General features: G+C 37.2%; 1 protein-coding gene across 10 annotated transcripts in view; it reads right to left on the minus strand.

Moving 5' to 3' along the window:
- The window catches only part of RBMS3 (RNA binding motif single stranded interacting protein 3), a 665,694-nt gene that overhangs the window by 237,051 nt on the left and 407,970 nt on the right, over positions 1 to 20,673 (minus strand). For all 10 annotated transcript variants that reach the window (XM_045537625.1, XM_045537631.1, XM_045537615.1 and 7 more), the window contains one exon: positions 8,259 to 8,338. In XM_045537625.1, the coding sequence (XP_045393581.1) occupies positions 8,259 to 8,338 (80 nt within the window). The remainder of the gene's footprint in view (positions 1 to 8,258; positions 8,339 to 20,673) is intronic.

Consider the following 20,673-nt stretch of genomic DNA (forward strand, 5'->3'; position numbering starts at 1 on the left):
ATAAACAAATGATGACTGGTTCAGAGCTTGCCTAATGAATGTTTTCATTCATATTCTTCTTAAAATATTTTAAGTGTTTCAGGCTTTTCATTCTAAAAAATTAGATAAATAATGAGTTGTGTGTATGACAGGCTTTTTGACAGTTACTGGGAGAGAGTAGCAATTCAGAATACTATCCATTAATTTAAAAGTTGGTCAGAATGTGTTTTTAAATCAATTCTATTAAATGAAATTCTAGACTCTGAAATACACTAAGCACTTAATTATTCAGTTTGGTTTCCCTGGCTTGTGTCTTAATTGGTCTTAAGCCACTCAACTCTCTTTGCTTGCTAATAGGACTCATTGGAACAGACACTAAATGGTTTAACTACTCATTAGTGATGCTGACAGAAAGCAAAGCCCAACATGGTCTTCGAAATAAAATTAAGGTTTTATCATTTATTTTGGAAGATTTTAGTGTGAAATCTTCGGTTCAGAAATTTGTGCAGACCTGAATGGAGTTACTATTTTAGAAATTGTAATGAAGATAGTTCATGATTTTGGAGATGTACAGAAAATCTCTGCATCCCTTTTCTCTAGCCCATGAAATTATGACTACTTTAAACGATTGGATCCTGGAACCAAATCTAGACTCCAGACAAATTCTGCCACTACTCATTGATGCTTTACACATAACTATAGAAAAGGTATGGCCAAAAAATGTATTAATCATATCCTATTGATAAAAAAAACTATAGATTATATTATATGATAACATTATAAAAGGAATAATAAACTAATGTGGTACTTCCTCTAGGCAGGGAGAAGCAACAACATTATGTCAAAAGGGACAAAAGCATAGACCAGGAAATTCTTTTTGGTTTATTCTCAAGATTTTTATGTGAAAAAGAACTAAAGGAAGTGAAAGGTTAGCATAATCATAGTGCTTAACTAGCTTCAGTGGTAAAAAGTCAAGATAGAAACATTATTTCAATATAATTAGATAAGATCATTTGCCATGTCAGAAAGCAGAATTCATCGTTGCATTGCACTGTCCAAGAATGAGTTCCTTAAAGAAATAACAATTAGGCCTACAGCATGACACCTTGAAAAGCAGTCTTGGAAAAATAAGGCTTTTAAAAAAGTAACTGGAATCTTGCTCAAGGAAGTTTCTTATTCTTGTAAACTTCTTTCTTTTCTGTTCTATTTACATATACATATGCTGGAGAGAATTTTTATCATTTTTTTTAATTTAAGGATTCTCCACAGTGTTTTCCCCAAGTTGGTTGCATGCTTGTTTAGCCAGAGCTATGAATCCCTCACACACCCTCAGGAAGTTTATTAAAAGCAAATGTAAGTATGAGGGTTACTCAATCCATGGAATTGTACAACTCCAAACAATATTTACTGAGAACTTACACTGAGCTAAGCACACAGCCCTTAAAGCTACAAAAATGAAAAAGACCCCGGTTTGGAAAACTCAGAAGCAGATAAATTTTTAAAAAATCACTTCACCATTGTTCACACTTTTTAACCTGTTCCTACCAAGTTTAGAACTTCAGGAGAAAATCAAGGGAAGTGTGAGATTACATAATAAAATCTAAAATATTATTGAAAGACTTTCCCACCTTCTAATCAGAAGCCTTCAATTGTTCAGCTAAAGATCATCTTCACTTTGCCAGCCAGCCAATGAACCTCATTGCCAATGTCCACCACTCTATCTTTATCCAAGACCAAAACCTTCTCTGTGATGATAATGTTCAACACCTGCACCTCCCCTTCACTTTGCTGGCATTTTGACTGCTCTAAAAATTTTCTATTTTCATCAGCCATCCACCTCTTTAGGTTCTCAATTGCTTTGAGGCCAGCCATGCCGTTGCTGGCACCTCATCCCTATCTTCTCCATGCATCTCTTGCTCAGTTTAAACTCTGGCTTACACCTGCCTACTACCACTAATATTCACCCTCATCAACTCTACTCTATGGTTTGTAATCTCTGCTGTTAACAAAAAAGTCATAAAAACAGTATATTAATCGTGAAATTCACTTCATCACTTTAGCTAGGTCTACCTTCCTCTACAGCTATAAGTTTTGAATCAAAAAGTAGTTCCCCAACACAATTACTGAAACCTTAATTTTAATTTGCATTAGCAGAGCCTGGGACAAGATAGTTTAATTGGGATTTGATGTTAGGAAGCAGATATGTTGAAAAAAAATGAAAGAAAAAAAATGCCAATAAAGGGTGTCTCGCTGAGCTTATTACCACTATGGGCAACTTTTCAAAAAACCCCATGGAATGTGACTCAGAATTGTTCCTCCAAAGGATGAGAGGCTCAGTGGTATCCAGTGATTCCCATTGATTGAGGATCATCCCAGGGGGTGATAACTCCCCTAAAGATTGCAGAAGACTTGTGTGTGTGTGAGCAAGCTTTTACAGATTTTTGTCTTGAAGTAGAAAAATGAAGAAATGAGGTGGACACCTGAGGTGAGATGCTTCCAGGGTGCACGGAGACCGCCATGTCATCTGCCACTGAAATCACAGGTGGGCAGAGTGGATAAGCAATGGGCACAAAACCCATTTCAATTATTTCTATTCTCCTGAAGATGACTCCTTGACCCTTCTCTATCTAGCTTCTCATTATTCAGATTTAGAAATATAATAATCCCTGCTTTCTTTCTCCTATATCTAATCAGTTATCAACATATAACATGGTAACTTTCACAATATCAGATGTGGCTCCATAGAAAGGTCAAGAAATGATTGACCAAACAAATTTCCATAGAATTCACGCAAATTCTAGGACTCCATTGACCATGAAGGTGTCCAGCTGCTCTGTGAAATTCACTAATATTATAAAGGTGTTTGTTTCATCATGAAGCAGCTATGTGTTTGATATGTAGAAATAATCTAGAAGGCATCATTAACAATAAAAATCAGAAGCTTCACAGAAAGTAACTCCTAAGTATTGCAAAAATCCTCTCACTAATGAGAAATCTAAAGTAAGAGCTAACTGGGGATTCGCAAAGTCTTTTCTGCAAATGATATTTTAGTTTCACAAAGATGAAACACTTAGAGTCGGGCAATGCTTCACCTGAGCAGACAATAAAGATATATTTTTACCAAACTACCAGGGGTGGGCAACCTTCAGCCTTAAGGCATACACTATAGCATTTTTCTATTTGTTACCTCTTCCTCAACTATAGTCGTATCTGTGGTCTTAATAGACTGGTACCACTGAGGAGACACAGATTGTGAGTCTCTGCAACATTTCCCACTGATAAAAATTTGTGAATCTATTGCTTATATTCAGATTTTTAAACTATGTCTTTTAATACAAATTGCATTTAACTATGTTGTCAAAATTTTACTCTAACAGAAATGCTAAATTTAAACAAAAATTTTTCCTTATTCAAAAAAAATCATACTGTAATTTTTTCCCTTGCATGCTTTCATGAAGTATTCATATATATACACAACCATGTATATTTTTTATTTACATAAGAACATAACAGTAAATTTACTATGTCAAAGCATCAAAAAGAAATACGTTTTATTTTATTTATTGGAAAAATGATTCCTCTAATACTTAACTATTTGTCCAACTTTCTGTCGGTCACAAGATTTGCTAAAATTAGATGTGGTGAGCTCTCTCTCTCTCCTCAAACTTTCCCTGTTTCTTAAAGAGTTCAATTAGGATTAGAAACAATTATCTAAAGAGTAAGAAAATCATACCAGAAGTAGGTTATTCCATTTGCTTCTGGAAAGACTGCTCCACTGATAGGAACATGTGCTTACAGGCAAAAGTCTAGTTTGAGAGCAAAACATGATTTATTTTTTTACAAACAGCCTGCATGTTCTGTTCATCAATACATGTCCTTACACGTGGAAGCCTTTTCCGCATGGTGCATCACTCTGCTCTGGGGGCTCTTTGAAAGCAAGCCTTTCAAGTTCATGCCCCACAGATCCCTGAAGTGTCTGGGAACTAACCCTTTGCTTTTGCCAGAGGTTTGAAAATGGAACGCTTTGGGGCTCCACAACATTGCTGTGCAATTCATTACGGGACAAAGAAATGTCTGGGGTTAGGCAGGCAAGCAACTAATGATCCTTCATTTTGTCCAGAAAACATCAAGATCGATATGTAGGACATGCAACATTTATGGAACGCTGTGTTTTCTTTTCCCTCTAGGGGAGGGAGAAAACACTGGATGATCTCTTTCTGCTGATGGCTACAACACTCAAATGATCGACGCTGTTTAACACACGCCTTTGGCCTCTCCTTCTCATCTGTCAGTAGCAACACTAATGCTTGATCTTTGTTAACTTCTTAGATACTAGTATTCAATAATTTCATTTTCGGCATATGTATCTAGCTTCATTGATCCAGGTAACCAAAGTCTGGGGATAACATTATAATCTAGAGTAAATAGAGATAGTTCTGGGACACACTAATAGGCCTTAATGATCCATGATGTATTCATTAAAAAATAGACCTTTATGAATAAAAAAGGGAAGCCCAGAGAGAGAAAGCACAATCTAAAAGAAAATATCTACAAAATATCCTTCCAACTCACATAATCTGTCAGGAATTAGAACCCAATACCAACATAGATCATATTTAATGAGCAAATTATTTGTATAATGACTCAAATAAAAATGGGGGCAGCAACATAAATGTGGTCAATGTTGTACGTCCTTGTAAATGTCCTTAATGATGATGTTTCTAGAATTTGAAATTCAGACCAATGTCAAAGTTTTAGGTCAAAGTAGATTTTATTTCCTTGTTCTTTTATAGAAATTACATAATAGGAGATTTGGACACTAGATGATCACCTAGGGAAAATAATTAGCATTGCCTCTCCTTTAAGAGTAACGTTTATTGTCAAGAGTGACAGAAATTGAAATGGCACTTATTTGCCCAAACACAGACACATTTCCCCAAGTTATCCTTCCATAGAGAAGTAAGCAATGTGCATATGGCACTAATTGTTCTGTACTTGCTTAGAGTAAGAATAAAAGCAGGGCTGTAGTATGAGAAGATGGTTGATTTAATACTAAATCTTTCAATAGCTTTCTTAGGGCCCAAGGATCTCAGGTCATTATTGTATCACTGCAGGTCCCTCATTCACATGACCTAAAGCAATGCCTTGAAACCACCGATGTGCTGTTCTATAAAGCCACAAACTGTTAAATTTAAAGATGCTTAATCTTGATAAGGCAGAACACTGGGATTTTTTCAAATTTTTTGAATTCTATTTTAGTTGTCTGTGGGTCAGGCTACTTACAGCTGGTTTTACTTAGTACATTAACAAGCAAGGGCAAGCTTTAGAGTATTGAAATACTTTAGAGTATTTTTCAGTACTTTAGAGTATTGAAAAAGGTTAGGAAATTGATCACTTTTTAAAAAGAATGACCACAATATCTGATGTCAGGGCTCATAATGATATCCTATACTGGATTAAGATATGATTTCTGAAAGATTTCAACTATCCCCAAGAAATAAGCAATGAGGACCAATAAAGGCAGACATCATATACCCAAATTTTATTATACTTGTCATGGCTTAGTAATTATACCCAATGAGGGCATATTACTACTTTAGCTTTCAAAATATCCATATCTTATATTACATCCTCTTTTTATTCCACATCAAATTTAAGTATCAAAGATTAAATGTCTTCGGTTAGCGTTTGAGCCCTTTATTATACTCTATTTAACTTCCAAAGTGATGTATAAATAAGCAAATTCAAGTACTGATGATGATCAATATTACATACTTAGCTCTATTATGTTGAGTACAAATCTCAGAAGCAGAAATTTAACTCTCTTAAGAGTTCTATAACTGGCATAATCATTTTGTCTTTCTTACTCCCACAAGATAAGAATGAGAAACTTATAACCAAGTTCTTGCTATTCACAATGTTTCCATTGGGTGTAGCTATGATATTAGATAGGTTAATATCATAGCCTGCATATTCTGGAAGGATGCCCAGACATTTGGGGATTTGTAGTGACTTTCTTTGTCTTCAGCATTAAATTGTATCAGTCAGTGGTATGTTCTATGGGGAAAACCAAATAAAATACTTTGAAATCAATCAGAGCAAGAAAGATTTCAATATGTCTTTTTACAAAAAGGAAGAAATCTGACAAATTGAGACCTGTGCTAAAACTTGAATCAACAATAATTTCTACATAGTGTCCTCATTTTTGAATTTTTTATATAACAACATATTTACAACTGGTCTGAATGCCTTCTATATAGAGAGAGGAATAGGCATCTGTTGGATAAAGTGGGATAAACAAGAGGAAAATCCACTAACAATGCAACTCCTTTATTCAAAGACGAGTCTGAATAAAGTGTCTTAAAATGTCTGTTTATGCTAACCAAAAAAAAAAAAAAAAAAGTATTTCTCCTAAAATGTGAGGGCAGCTTACATGCTGAGATGAAAACTGCTAACTCTTTTTTTTAACAACACCATATGTTTCCAATTGAATCATAATGCAGTTGGTTCTCAAGGGAACATTCACATGGAAGCTAACAAAATCGAGACACAGTCTTCACTCTACGTTGGCTCACTGATTAACTAGTGATCTGCTACTTTGGGTTTTCCAGATCATGCAAGTGTTAGTCTGAAGGGTCTTTTCTGCATCCCCTACATCTTCCCCAAACCAAGCGAGTCACAAAAGGACCTCTAGCTTTTCACAGGTTTTTTATTTCTTTCCTAGTTTTGTTTTGTTTTGTTTTTAGAGAGGAGGTCTCTCTATGTTGCCCAGCTGGAGTGCAGTGACTATTCACAGGCACGATCATCGCTTTCTACACCCTCAAACTTCTGGGCTCCCAGAAATCCTCCTGTCTCAACTATCTGAGGAGCTGGGACTACAGGGATGTACCACCATGCCCGGCTCACACTTCCTCTTCTATATAATCTCAATATATTTTAAGGAACTACAATGCCCAGCCCCTAAACTCTCTAGTGGATTTTAAATAGTAGATGCATCATAGTAAACACTATTGAAATCCAGCTTAAGCTTAAAAAGACCAAAAAGTAAATACTGTAAGACTGAAGAAGTCACCTTTTTTTTCCCCTGAGAATAACCATAAACAAATGAGCAACAAATAAACCAACATTCATTAGTCAGATATTTGTTCATTGTAATATTTCTTAGTTTAGCGTTTCATTCAATCTTTATTTTTTTAAATGAATGAGTAAGATATATTTAAAAATTTAGGCCAGGTATGGTGGTTCACGCCTATAATCCTAGCACTTTGGGAGGCCAAGGTGGGAAGATCACTTAAAGCCAGGAGTTTAAGACCAACCTGACCAAGAGCAAGACCCTGTGTCTATAAAAAATAGAAAAATTGGCCAGATGTGGTGGTATGCACCTGTTGTCACAGCTACTTAGGAGGCTAAGGCAGGAGGATTGCTCAAGCCCAGGAGTTTGAGGTTGCAGGGAGTTATGATGATACCACTGCACTTTAACCAGGGCTATAGAGTGAGACCCTATCTCAAAAAATAAATAAATAAGTAAATAAAATTTACATACTTAATGTTAAATACTACTGCCAGATTAATATCAAGGTGAGGATTTTGTAGCTTTGATACACATGATTCTTTTTTGTTGAATATAATTCTTTTATGTTGAATGTAATTCTTAATAGTATAAAGTTATGATGTGTGTAAAATTCTAAGAATTTTGCCTTGGAAAATGTGAAATGCCCTGGGATAGTCTAGACTGGAGCTTCTAAAACTCTCTGATGAATGGACAGTATTTTTTTAAATTTCCAATGTGTCAGTAACTGGTATTTTTGTAAAATATAAAATTATGCCCTCGGATTTCATGACAGTTGAAATTGCTATAAAATTTTCTAAATACTTACTCTCACTTTCTATATTTTTCTTGTCACAGACTGGTAAGAAACCTTTGGGGCCTGGCATCACCCTGTGGCTATCACTGCATAGATATTTTGTAATTTGGAAATCAGGGTTTCAATACTAATGATAAGAGTCATTAACTTCTTTCACTTCAAGTGCATCATTCTTTGCTGTGGTTTTCATCTAATCCACTTTTGGGAATTAACAGCAGGGATTTAAGAAAAGGCCAAAGAAGAACCACCAAAAAGCTTTTGAAAATGATGAGTTGCTACATAATATTTAAAAAAAAAATTCACAAAAGCAAACTTTTCCATCCCAGTGACCAAGAAGGGCTTTCCCATGTACTCATTCTAATAAGCGCAATAATCCTAGGCACTATTTAGTGATTTATTAATGGCATTTCTTACCTGGGATGCCTGGTGGTGTTTTCAGGTATTTTCCATTAAAATGTTGAATTACCACTTCACATTTTTCAGTAGACTCCATTCTGGAAAAAGAAAGTAAACAGGGGATCATACACTATTGTCAAGTTGTACGTATCCAAAAAAAAAAAAAGAACTACAAAAGAAAAGGAGAACAAGAAAGCCATGGGAAAGCTTAATTTGAGAAGTTTACCCAACTGTCAACTGTTGTAACAACCACAATGGACAGATTGATAGGAGAACATCACAAACCCATCATTGCTGAGAAAGCATCTTTCCCTATATGGAAAGTTGCCTTGTGGATGACTCTGTACTGAGCCCTCATCCAGAGGTAACCCTAAGGCATTATTTTACTTAATTAACACAATGATATTTAGCAATTCAAAGTGCTCCATAGAGGCCAGGTGCAGTGTGGTGGCTCACACCTGTAATCTTAGTACTCTTGGAGGCTCAGGCGGAAAGATCACTTGAGGCCAGGAGTTCGAGACCAGACTGGGCAACAGGGAGAAATCTCGTCTCTTTTAAAAAAAAAAGAAAAAAATTTTTTAAAAGAAAATGCTCAATAAATGTCTGTTGAATGACTGAATTAGCAAACCTGATAGGTAGGTCTTGTTATTGTCTTTCACATCAATGAGGGAACTGAGGCTTAGAGAGATAAACTACCTTTATAATAAGTGGTAGAGTTGGGATTTGAACTGATGCCTACCCAGCACTAACACCTGTACTATAACTACTAAACTACACTGCTGAGGGACTCCACAAAGTAAGTTGAGAAGATGTGTTTTATTTGAACAGCTTGTAGCCTAAAGGAGAGATTAGTACAGTACTGTAGTCATCAATACCATGACATTTTATTGAAGACCCATTGCATGAAAGAAACCCAGAGAGAGTTATCTGGAATCCTACATATTGATATAAATATACAAACCTCAGGTCTTAATTTTAAATTTTGGACAATCTCCTATTTCTTTCATACTAGATATCAATATTCCCAAATTGGGGTTCTTGTGCCAAATTTTGGCATCTCTCAAACAATCTAAAGAATGAAGATTTTGAGCCATACCATCATAATATCAATTCTGGCAGCATTAGTATTTGTGGCATTTTCTAAATAATGAATTACATCTGGCCTTTACTATTTTATAACATTGGGTGGGGAAGATAAAAATTAAAGGGTGGGTTCTGATTAAAAGAAATTAAGTCCTACCAAGAGTACACTAGAGGCAAAAATGAATTCAAGAAAACAGCACAAATACACATGAAAGAATGTGTATAAAACGTGTAAAATTTGTCTGAAAGGCAAAGTACAATTTTGGATTTTCTGCCATGTTTTTAATATGAGTTTTCTTGGAATGGAGCCCCTCGATGCAAGTTATAAAACTTTCCTACATCTACATTTTATGTGTGTTTTCAGGACCACATTACACGACCATATTACATGCACAGGAAACAAGATAAGAAAAAAATATGTTAATGGATGTCAAATAAGTCATATATATTTACTATAGCTACTAGAATTCAAATGTGAGAAGCATCCTAGAAGCCATGAAGTGCTAAGAAGAGGCACAGAAGGCAGGAAAGGCCTTTGAAGAAGTAATTAGGGTGGGGCTGAGTTGGGCAGGAGGGAGGGCCTGGGTCCTCTGTACCCTGGGTAGAGGGAACAGACCATGAGTCTCAGTGAAAGGCTCACCCAGGAAACTCTTAGAAATAAACTGGGTGATGCAGATAGGGCATCTGTATTGCCTGTTCAACAAGTTTGAAGATGGTATCAGCAGCTGGTTCCATTGAGGAGCTGTAATTATTTTCTGGCAAATTTTTCAGTTTGTTTTCAGAGATGCATTCCCATGAAGCGTGGACATGAATCTTTCCGTATTGATATGCCTGCTTAGTGGTAGAGATTTTCCATGTTTGAGACTACCATGTATGCGTTCCATCCTTAGAACATCCCTGCACTTGGTATAAAGTTCTGCTGTCACTGTCTTGAACTTCTTAATAACTTTTTAACAAAGAGATCTGTGTTGTTATCTTTCACTGGGCCCCATAATTTACATAGCTGATCCTGCTATGACAAGAGAGTATGAGAAAATAATTTTAATGTTAAGATCAGTATTTATTTCATCGGATGACCCAAATTTTAAGAATAAATCAATTGGAGTCTAAGTGAAAAAAACATCTTTGAGCTTCATAACATGTAATTTTAATAAATAAAAATAAAAACAAAGATAGCATTTTGTTTGCTGCTTAATCACAAGTTCTCCCAAATCAGAAGATGTTTCGACAAAAAAAGAAGGATAAATTTTTCCCTATTCTAAATATTTAGGAACAGTTAAGTACAGTTTTCCTAACTCTTTCAAATTTTCTTTCCCGTGGAAACTTTTTGTCATAAGTCTTCCAATTTGTCTATTTTTTTTTTTAAAAAAGTAAGAAACTTTCATTTCTAGGAACAAAAGAATTCTAACTCTGCTTTCTCTCTTCCCACAGGATCTACTATTGTCTCTTAGGGAAAATAACCTTGCCTCCTAACAGAGACATGAATGGGAGAGGAAATGTAAGCCCTTAATTACTACAGATGTTACTTTATGGAATTTTTATTCCAGGAAAGCTACAGAATGAAAAGTTTATGCCCCAGAGCCCCCTCCCTGTTCAATCTCTCTCTGGGTACTCATCTAGATAAAAGGCAGTTAAGAATCTAACGCTTGCTTGCAAGAGCCCTACAAATCAAATCTTTTCTCTTTGTCTTAAAATGACATGGAATTCTAAAGGAAGACTGAAACTAGATGGGTGTGTATGTGTGGGGGGCGGGGTGTGTGTGAGTGAGTGTGCTTGTTGATTCTACATAATGTATTTTAGGGAATACAGAGAAGCTAAAGAAGAAAATCAGGTGGCTAACCCACTCCACCCACTTAAAATATTTTTGTCCTGGTTTGAAAGCTTCAAGTTTTCCCATCTGGATTTTAGGTATGATCATCTGTCTTTTCTTAACACTGTTTTACAGCCATATCAAGCCGGATGGGGGCTGTTCCTATGAACACAAAGACAGCAGCGTAGATTGTTCACTTTGGGTTCATTCAGATTTAACTAAGTGAATGTCTGCTGTGAGCCTTTAGAGACTCTCCTCTCTGAAAGAATAAATGCAATAAAAGTCTGTTTTCTGTAGCTGCCGGCGCTTAGTGTCAAACCATGTTATGCTGCACCACCCAGCAGTGACAATTTCATTTTAATACACGGGGCACATTTTAACAAGGCAAAGCAGTCCCAGCAAAGATGGCAATATAGGAGCTGCCAAGGGGAAAAGACTCAGTGTTCCTCATGCATTTTATGTGGAAAGAGAACAAAAGTGAGACCCAGAAAGCTCTGGGGGGAAGGAGACTGTATTTGAGTAGCCATCTTAGTTAGGAAGAATGTGCCCATTTTCTTCTCAAGTTTCACAATTAACTGCTCTGAAATGCCAGCTCAAGCTATCTGAAATCTGGCACACGCTTCAGCTGAAACTGACACTAGCATTATCAAGTGAGTCTGAAAAGACAGCATACCAGACACAGCTGCCTTTATATGCTCCTTTCAGACGGACCACTGAATCACTACAACTGCATCTATTCTTCCTAGGTGGTACCTGAACCCCCTTGTGTCTCTCAGAACAGCTCAAGTGCCAGGCCAACCATTCACCTGACAATACATTAATTAGGTTCTTACAAGGCTCCAATCATTGTACAAAGCTTCAGGGTTTTCTGTTAGGTCTGATGTTTAAATACAAATACACATTAAAGGTCCTGTTTGACATTCTTTCTTGTCTCAGTGCTTAGGAACCTGGCTTCAGTCATTTGAAACACACCACAGAATTGTGTTTCTTCTGCTGCTGCTGCTTCTTTTAACAACAGCTACTAAGAAGAGCTAGTCTCACAGCCAATACAATTCCCACAGGCAAATTACATCAGATGAGAGACTGATCCAATATTAGTAGAATGTTCTGGGTCAGATTTAATATGCAGATGTAGGGGCGAAACTGTACTTTGCAAAACCATTTACAGCCTATCCATCTCACCTCCATAGAATCTCAGTCTGTGATCTTAAAGCAAGAAGCATTATTAACCATGTATTTAAAACAAATCTACCATATCACTTACTGTGGTTAATTAGAGGTTTCCAGTATTGTGAAATGTTTGTGGTTTTGCAATCACAGGCTCTGTACAAATTATTGGCAACTTAGAGTATCCAATGTTGTAAACCAGTCATCCTCATTTCTGGTAAGATTTATACAGAGGGTCAACATTAAAAGATTTTTAAAAGTACTAAAATATGCACTCCTTTTGACATTTCAAAAACAAATTATGTCATTTAGTTCTTAATCCATTGTAAATAATAGAAGGAATAACAGTGAGTCCTAGGAACAAAGATGAATGAATGAATTGTATTTTTTTCTTAGTTTTTGTAACTTGTTTTCTTCCTGCCAGGCGCCTGACATTCTTAGGATACAAGTGTCATAAACGCCAAGTAGCGAAGTGGAGTGGCCTCCCTTCCATCCTCTTTTGCAGAAACCCATACGTTTTAGAGATATCTTGCTCAGCGTTACAATATATTCCTCTTAGGAAATGGAACTTTAGACAATATTTGACTAATGAAAACCCACTCCAGAGTTTTAGAATTACATAATGGCGGAACTAGAACTGGCCTCAGATATCAACTTATATGTTGTACAAATGAAGACACTAACATTAGAAGACTGTGGGTTAATTTCCCTAAAGACTAGTTAACGCATAAGCCTGGAAGAGAACCTTTGTCTCTTGACCCTTAATTTAGATGGTTTATTTGGAAGAAACGCAGTTTCATTGCTGGCCTCATGTTATCCCTCCTGATTTCTTCTACTGACTGATCTACTTCAATCTGTTCTGAAGCAGGATGGGTCCTGCTATCTCCACCCCATCCAGCCGCTATTAACTAGAGCAGTTGTTTTCAAAAATGGGGATATGCCCTGATATAATGTGACAAGAAGGGCACTTCACCTGGGTGGTATTCTTTCCAAAAACCCATACATAATATGGGTCCTGTCATGAGAAAAACATGACACAAACTGGATCTGGAGACATCCTCCAGGACACCTGATCAGTACTACTCAAGGAAAACAAAGAAAGCTTGAAAATTTGTCAAGTATCAGAGCAGGCTGGTGAGACAGAAAAACTAAATGAAATACAGTACCCTGGATTGGATCCTGGGACATAAGGGGCATATTAATGGAAAAGTTGGTAAGACCCGAGTAGAGTCTGGAGTTTAGTTAATAGTAATGTGCTAATGTTAGTTTCCTAATTTTGAAAAATGTGCCATAGTAATGTAAGGTGTTAGTGGGGGAAACTGGGTGTGCGGTATATAGGAACACTATGTCATCTTTATAACTTTTCTGTAAATGTAAACTTATTCTAAAATAAAAAGTTTATTTTAAAAATCACTGTACACTAAAATTATCAGGAAACTATTTTTTAAAAATTTCAGTGTCTGAGGCCCAGCCCAGGAGATTCTGACTTAATGGTTTTGGCATAAGGCCCAGGCACAAAGTTTTCAAAGCTACTCAGGTGATTCCAGTGTGCAGCCAGGGTTGAAAGCTACTGTTTTGGAGTTCCATGTCAGGTATTCCAGACTGGAAACCATGGGCCAAATCCATCCATGTTTTGTTTGGATGGCAAAAAGGTTTTGGAAATTTGAAATGATTGTCAACATTTAAAAATTGAGAGACTTCACGTGAAAATTTGAATTTCTGACACTTCTTGAAAGATGGGATGGTCTGACCCATGTTTCCGCATGGCAACTGTAATGTAATAAAACATGTTTGGTCTTTGTCCCAGGTTCCTGGCATAGAGCTCATAAAACCCTTGGAATTTCCTGAGTAATAGGTATGTCTTTTATTATTCACAACAGACCCTTTTTGACCACATCTGAGTTTACACTAATGAGGTCACTTAGGGTGGGGCCTCTAGATAACTTCAGGATGGGGGCTGGTCACCAGAAAGACCAAGACAAGATTAGCGGGTTGAGACTTTTTTTGAGCCCCACCCTCTGACTTCTGAGGAATGGAGAAGGGAAGATTGTGACCAATGATTTAATCAACCAATCATTCTTACATAATGAAACCTCCATAAAAACCCCTAAACACAAGGTTCAGGAACTTCCAGGTTGGTGAACACATTGATGTGCTGGGCATGGAAGCTACGGGGTCCTTTCTCCTGCCATTTGCATTTCTTCCATTTGTCTGTTCCTGAGTTGTATCCTCTATAATAGACTGGTAACATAAGTAAAGTGTTTTTGTGAGTCATTGTGGTGAGTTATTGAACTGAGACAAGGAGGTTGTGGGAATTCCCACATTTGTAGTTGGCTGGGCGGAAGTGCAGGCAGCCTGGGCACTCCATTTGCAGCTAGCAAGGAACTGAGCCCTCACACCTGTGGAGTTTCACAATCATTCCAGGCAGTTAAGCGTCAAAATTGAATGGGACTGTAGGACACCTAGTTGATGTTAGAGAATTGGAGAATTGTTATGCTAAAACAACATGCATTTGACGTCAGAGAAAAACACACATTTGGTTTCACAGTGGTGTCAGAAAAAAGATATCACAGCAACCATGAGGTAGTGTTAAAGAGCAGTTGCTTTCTTTAAATAAAGCCAGTATGTTATCATTCCACCAATCCATGTCAATTGACAATCCTAAGGCAAAGTAGTAGATGCTATTTATCCCTAAACTTGTTTTATTTTTAATAATAGATTCAAGAGGGAAAAAAAGGAAGTGTTAGGTAGATAGGGATTCTGGCTCTCATAGGGACAAAGGTGGATGGCTTTCCTTGGTGCTGTCTCAAGCAATTGCCCCATGTGGGAAGAAGAACAAAGGTGGGCACTCTGTGTTGGTGCTGCCCATCTTAATTCCATCAGAAGCAATTGCCACACCTGGGGGAAGGAGGAAACCCTGCTAATCTGCAAAAGTATTCAGGGAATCCCCTAGCCCTCAGGCCAGGCAGCCCAAGTTCAGTAGGATTTGGAAAGTGACCTAGAGTAATCATGTCCTTAACTGTCTATCAACGTGGTTTAGTGGTGATATCTGAACCAGAAGGAGGGCCCAATCCAGATACTATAAAACAAGACCCCAGACCATTACCAGGGCTCTTTTGTTATGACAGAGGGGTCCGTTGGTCACTCTGTGGTGAACGTATCTTGCTCTTACTCCGTAAACATGTATCTTTCTCTTGCTCTGTAAACCTATCTTGTCCTTCCTCAGTAAAGGTTTCATGCTTGCCTTGCTTTTGGCGTATCTGGTCATTCTTTGGCCAAGAGCACAGCAAGAACAGAGAACAGAACAAGATTGCAACCTGATGGAAGTAGTAACTTTAATTTATCTATGTGTGCTGATGCTTTTCTATTTGCCCTTCCCCTAAATGTCTTCTCTGCCCTGCTCTCTGCTCCAAAGAAGTGACCTTTCTATAAATTATATCATCTTGGCTGTCTTACCTACCAGGTTTCCATTGGGTTCTGCCATTGGAGGCCTGAAAGGACATCAAAAGGGAGAAATAGAGAGAAATTTGAGTGGTTTTCCCTCATTATCTCCCTGCTCTGAGGCTCTGGGTCTCACTGTGCTCTGGGAACACCCCTCCACTTGCCTCTTCTGCCCTCAGGGTGGTAAGGGCTTTCTCCCCTGTTGTTCCCCTCTGGGAATCTCAATATCTCCTTGTCAGTTCTCTTAACTTTGCTTCTGTAAGTACTTAGTGAATACTCCTTTTTTCAGTTGAGTCCCTTCAGTTGAATCATCTGGAGTGACATTCTGCTTCCAGCTAGCACCCTGATGGCTACGCGATAAAACTATCAGCAATAGAGGAATAAAAGATTATCCCAGAGACTGTGTATTTCAAGAAACACATAAGAAAGGAAGTTTTTCCTCACACTTGATCTAGAAATTACTTCTCTTACTTAGATTACTTGACTACCTAACTACCCCTGTCTTTGTGCATTATAATCTAAATCTACCTTTTAGCCAGAAACCAATTTTTTCCAGAAGGATTTTGGTAAAGAAATGGAAGACTATTAAACTTAAAAAAATTAAACTTCGATACAGGAGAAATTAAGTATAGGTCTAGAAAAGCCCTGCCACTAAATGCCTCTGGAATGCATTATCACTTTTAATCAATTTCTTTGAGCTACAGCCATATTTCATTCCTAGATATTGTTATCTATCATATCTGTTTCCCTTACTCAATGGTTTAAAACTTTGTTTCTTTTCTGTTTCCCAAACATGCCAAATGCAGCCCCACTTTAGATCTTCTACTTCCTTTTCTCTTAGCCAGGATTGCTCTCTTTACTCCACCCCCAGGGAGAGATTTTTATGGCTGGTTCCTTCTTGCCATTTGCAATTCAGTTTAAATGTTCCCTCTTCTGAGGGCTTTCCTGTCCCTGACCTCTCCTCTCTTAATCCCCTTACTCACTACCATACCCCTCTGTTTTGTTTTGTTTTTGTAACACTTTGATATTAATTATTTGATACTATTTGGTATTTAATTTTTTTTATTCCATACTTATTGTCATCTCCCCAAGCCAGCAGAAAGAATGTTGGTCCATGAAAGCAGATGTTTTCTCTTTGTGTACATCTTTGAATTCCTGCATCTAGAACAATTACTGGCATGTTAGTAGTGCCCAAGACGTATTTATTGGATAAACTGAATGAATGAATACATTTTATATATCAGAAAAAGAGGCTCAGAGAGTTTAGTAACTGACCCACAAACACAGTAAGAAGTCCAGAACTAAGATGCAAGTTATTTCTGATCCATGTAGAGCCATGTTCCTAACCACAGAGATGTGGAGAATTAATGGGTTGGTCCAACTCACAGAAAGGTGAGAGTATAGGAAAGATACTAAATAAAAGAGCCTCAGACTTGTAGTCCAAAAGACATTGGACCATATTTTCAAGTCTTTCTTCTCTATTAGCCAGAATCAGACTACCTGCCTCAAATCCCCAAAGCCTTCTGAATGCCCCAAGAGTCCCTGTCACACTTTGCACGTAGAGCAGTTACAGGGCAAAGACATCTAACTGGCCCTGAGCGTGTTGAATGGCCACCATTTCCAATTTAAAGGTAACGAAGTTCCCTCAATTCAGTTTCACACGGGTAAATAATTTTTCAGAACTCTTCCCATCCCACAGAAAGCGGGCTTTGGAATATAGTCATTTCCATTTTATAACAATAAAGCAATAAAGTATATGTTGTTCCAACCCCTTCTCCACATGTTTATAAAGGTGTGTATAAAATAAAACTGGAGTCCAGGAGATTTCAGAATAATAAGTATTTGATGTTATTTGATGCAATTTAATTAATTTGTTTGTTTGGTTGGTTGGTTTGGATTTTAAAACCCAGGGCTCTGAATGTATGAAAAAGGAAGCAGAATGTTCTGCCTTCTCCAGCCCTGATTATGACTTTCTGATGGAAAGAGAAAGAACAAAGGTGCAATGAGAAGGAACAGATAAAGGTAAAAGAAAAGACATGCAAAATAAGAACAAAGTTGAAGAAGCTGTAGGGGGGGACCAGGAATACACTCCGTAGTAGACCACATCTGCTGGCAATTGGAAGAGGAATTAAAATTACTAAAAGTAATGAAACATAACAGCCCTTATTCTCTTCAATCTCAGCAAACACAATTGTAACCTGTTTCTGTGAAAACACAGCTGTAGTTTGGAGATTACTAATCACTAAGTTTACACTTTAGAGATTTACTCTGGTCACATTTGATTTCCTAGTTCCATGTGTTTGAGACAGTAATGGCAAAAGAATTACCAAATTGGCAAGGGAGGGAATGTTAGTGCAACAATGGACTCAGGTATGTATAATCAAATCGTATTCCAAACAATAAAAACAAATTTTGATAGACTGGATGGTCATTATAAAGCATCACATATTTGTCTACAAAGGAAGAATTGGTATTTGCTTAATATTTTCTTAAATTCCTATATTTTCATATATTTATTCTGCATCAGTGTTCTCATTACATTTGAGGAGATGGAAGAAGGTAGGAAGCAAGATGTATCAGGGAGTGGAAGGTAAATCAATAAAAGTTTAATGATATTCAAAGTTATTAATATAAAATACAAATAAAATTTAACCTAATATTTATACAGATTTTTAATAATCAGGCTAGTATTTGCCTATAACCACCTTTAATTTTTTTTTTTACTTGGTGAAAAGAAAGAAGAACTAATATTATTTATTTAGGAAACTTGTTCATTCAATAGGGAGAGGTGGAACACAGGGCTGCCCATATGTTAAAAGTCATTCAAACAAAGCTCCATGAGAATCAAATTAAGAGTACAGAGGAGGGGCAAAAAAATACTACAAAATACAAAGGTCTCTGTGTTCAGCGGTCTCTCACGCTCTTTAGCTCACCAGGGGACAGTAAAGGCATCTCTTAAAGAAGTTCTATGTTCCCAGATGTTGAAGCTGGATTAATTGTGAATGCTCACCTCCCATCCCTTTTCCACTTTGGGTCACTCTTTACTGGCCTCTCATAACACTCTTTCAATATGACGTTTGCTGGACAAACGGTCTCATGTTTCTGGGAATGGGAAATGGATAACATGAGCACACAGTAATGTCCCTCCAGACTCTGGCTGATTTATGCTGTGATCCTCACCCTCCCAGGCAAGGTAGTCTGTCGGCATTCGCTAGCGCTGCAGTAGTGGCTCTGTCAGCATTCCCACCATAAACTTCTGTTTTTAAAGGTTTATGACTTGGCTATAAAAGGCTGCCTGGAGGGGGGTGGATCTTACAAAATTGTTTTAAGTTACAAGAGAGTAAAAAAATAAAAATAAAAAAATAAAATGTCTGTAATTTCAGACACTATCTAGTGCTTCTGGAACTTTGAAAAGCCTGTAATTGTGCTGTCTGTGCACCCTACTGGCATTCCAATCAATGCTTTGAAGTTCAGTGTTTTAAATATAAAATGAAGATACTCCTTTTACTTTGAAGGGATGGTTATCAAAGAAGATTAATGTATAGCTTGCAAGTGAAATAATAATGGGGGTTTTTCTTTCTAGTCAAAGGAATTTTAGAATTTCTTGCACGTGAATTAAGGACTACATCTGTTGCTTAGGAGTGACCAATGGTGCTATTAAAAATGAAGCCTGCTGAAAGAATTATTCAGGTTTTGTGAATTGAGATAGTCATAAATTCAAGAGCTATGTACAACAATTTACTAGACACAATTATAGGCTGGCTGTTCTCCCAATTAAATAAGTATATTCTTTTAATAATGCCTGTGGCACTGAGAACTTTTAGAGAAAGAAAGAAAGAAAGTGAGCTTAATACTAGTTGGGTTGATGTTGCTATAGTTTTCTCTAATATTTCAGTACTCCTTATCTCAGAATTGGCTTCTCATTATCATCAAATGTTGTCTCCCTGTGTATTGATTGTCATATAGTCAGAAACAAACAAACAAAAAAAAAAACTTGAAGTGACTTCATTTATTCATCATCAGAAATTTGCTGAAGATCAATTATATGCCAGATAAAATTTAGGTGCTGGAACAGATATAAAGAAGAATAAGGCATGGTCTCTACTCCTAAGGAACAGGGAGATAGAGTCACGATTAGTACATTTTGAGAAAATGGTACAGTGTAACAAAGGCATCATTGACAGGCATCAACTCCATCTGCAAAAATCACAGATGACTTTAGAGCAGTAGTTCTCAAAGTGTGGTTCTCAGATCAGTGTGTCAGCATCACCAGGAACTTGTTAGAAATGCAAATGACTGAATCTCATCTCAGTTCTACTGAATCAGAAACTTTAAGAATGGAGACCAGCAATCAGAGCTTTTACAGACCTTTCAGATGATCCTAGGAATCAGTCTTAATGCCCTAAGGCAATGTTCTCAAGTGTTAGAGAGCAGTAGAGTCCTCTAAAGTGCTTGTGAACACACTGGTAACAGATTGCTGTCCACTCCCACCACCAGATTGTTGATTCAGTTGGTTGGGAGCAGAACAATTTGCATTTCTAACAAGGTCTCAGGTGATGCTGAAGCTGCTGATCTGGGAGCCACACTTTGGAGAACCACTGTCCCAAGACATCTGCATTTAATCCAATAACTTCTCTCCTTTATTATGTACTATCCTTGGAAGAATGGAGAAAAAATAGTGACTCAAACCATCTTCTGTTTTATGGTTCAGATGGGAGTTCCAAATGAGAAGGCTGAGGGGAAACAGGACAGGATGATATTTTAAAAAGGAGGAACACTTGCGCAACAGTTAAGTTGTGAACGACCAAGTTAGTTAAGACAAGAGCCACAACTGTTTGAGAAACTGCAGACCAAATGTTAAAGTGTGAGGAAGCAGGAATTTGGGCAGATCTACTTACATAGGCATAGCTAAAATTATTTTCTCACCCCATC

Source organism: Lemur catta, chromosome 1 (assembly GCF_020740605.2).
Source record: "Lemur catta isolate mLemCat1 chromosome 1, mLemCat1.pri, whole genome shotgun sequence".
NCBI classification, from domain to species: Eukaryota; Metazoa; Chordata; class Mammalia; order Primates; family Lemuridae; genus Lemur; species Lemur catta.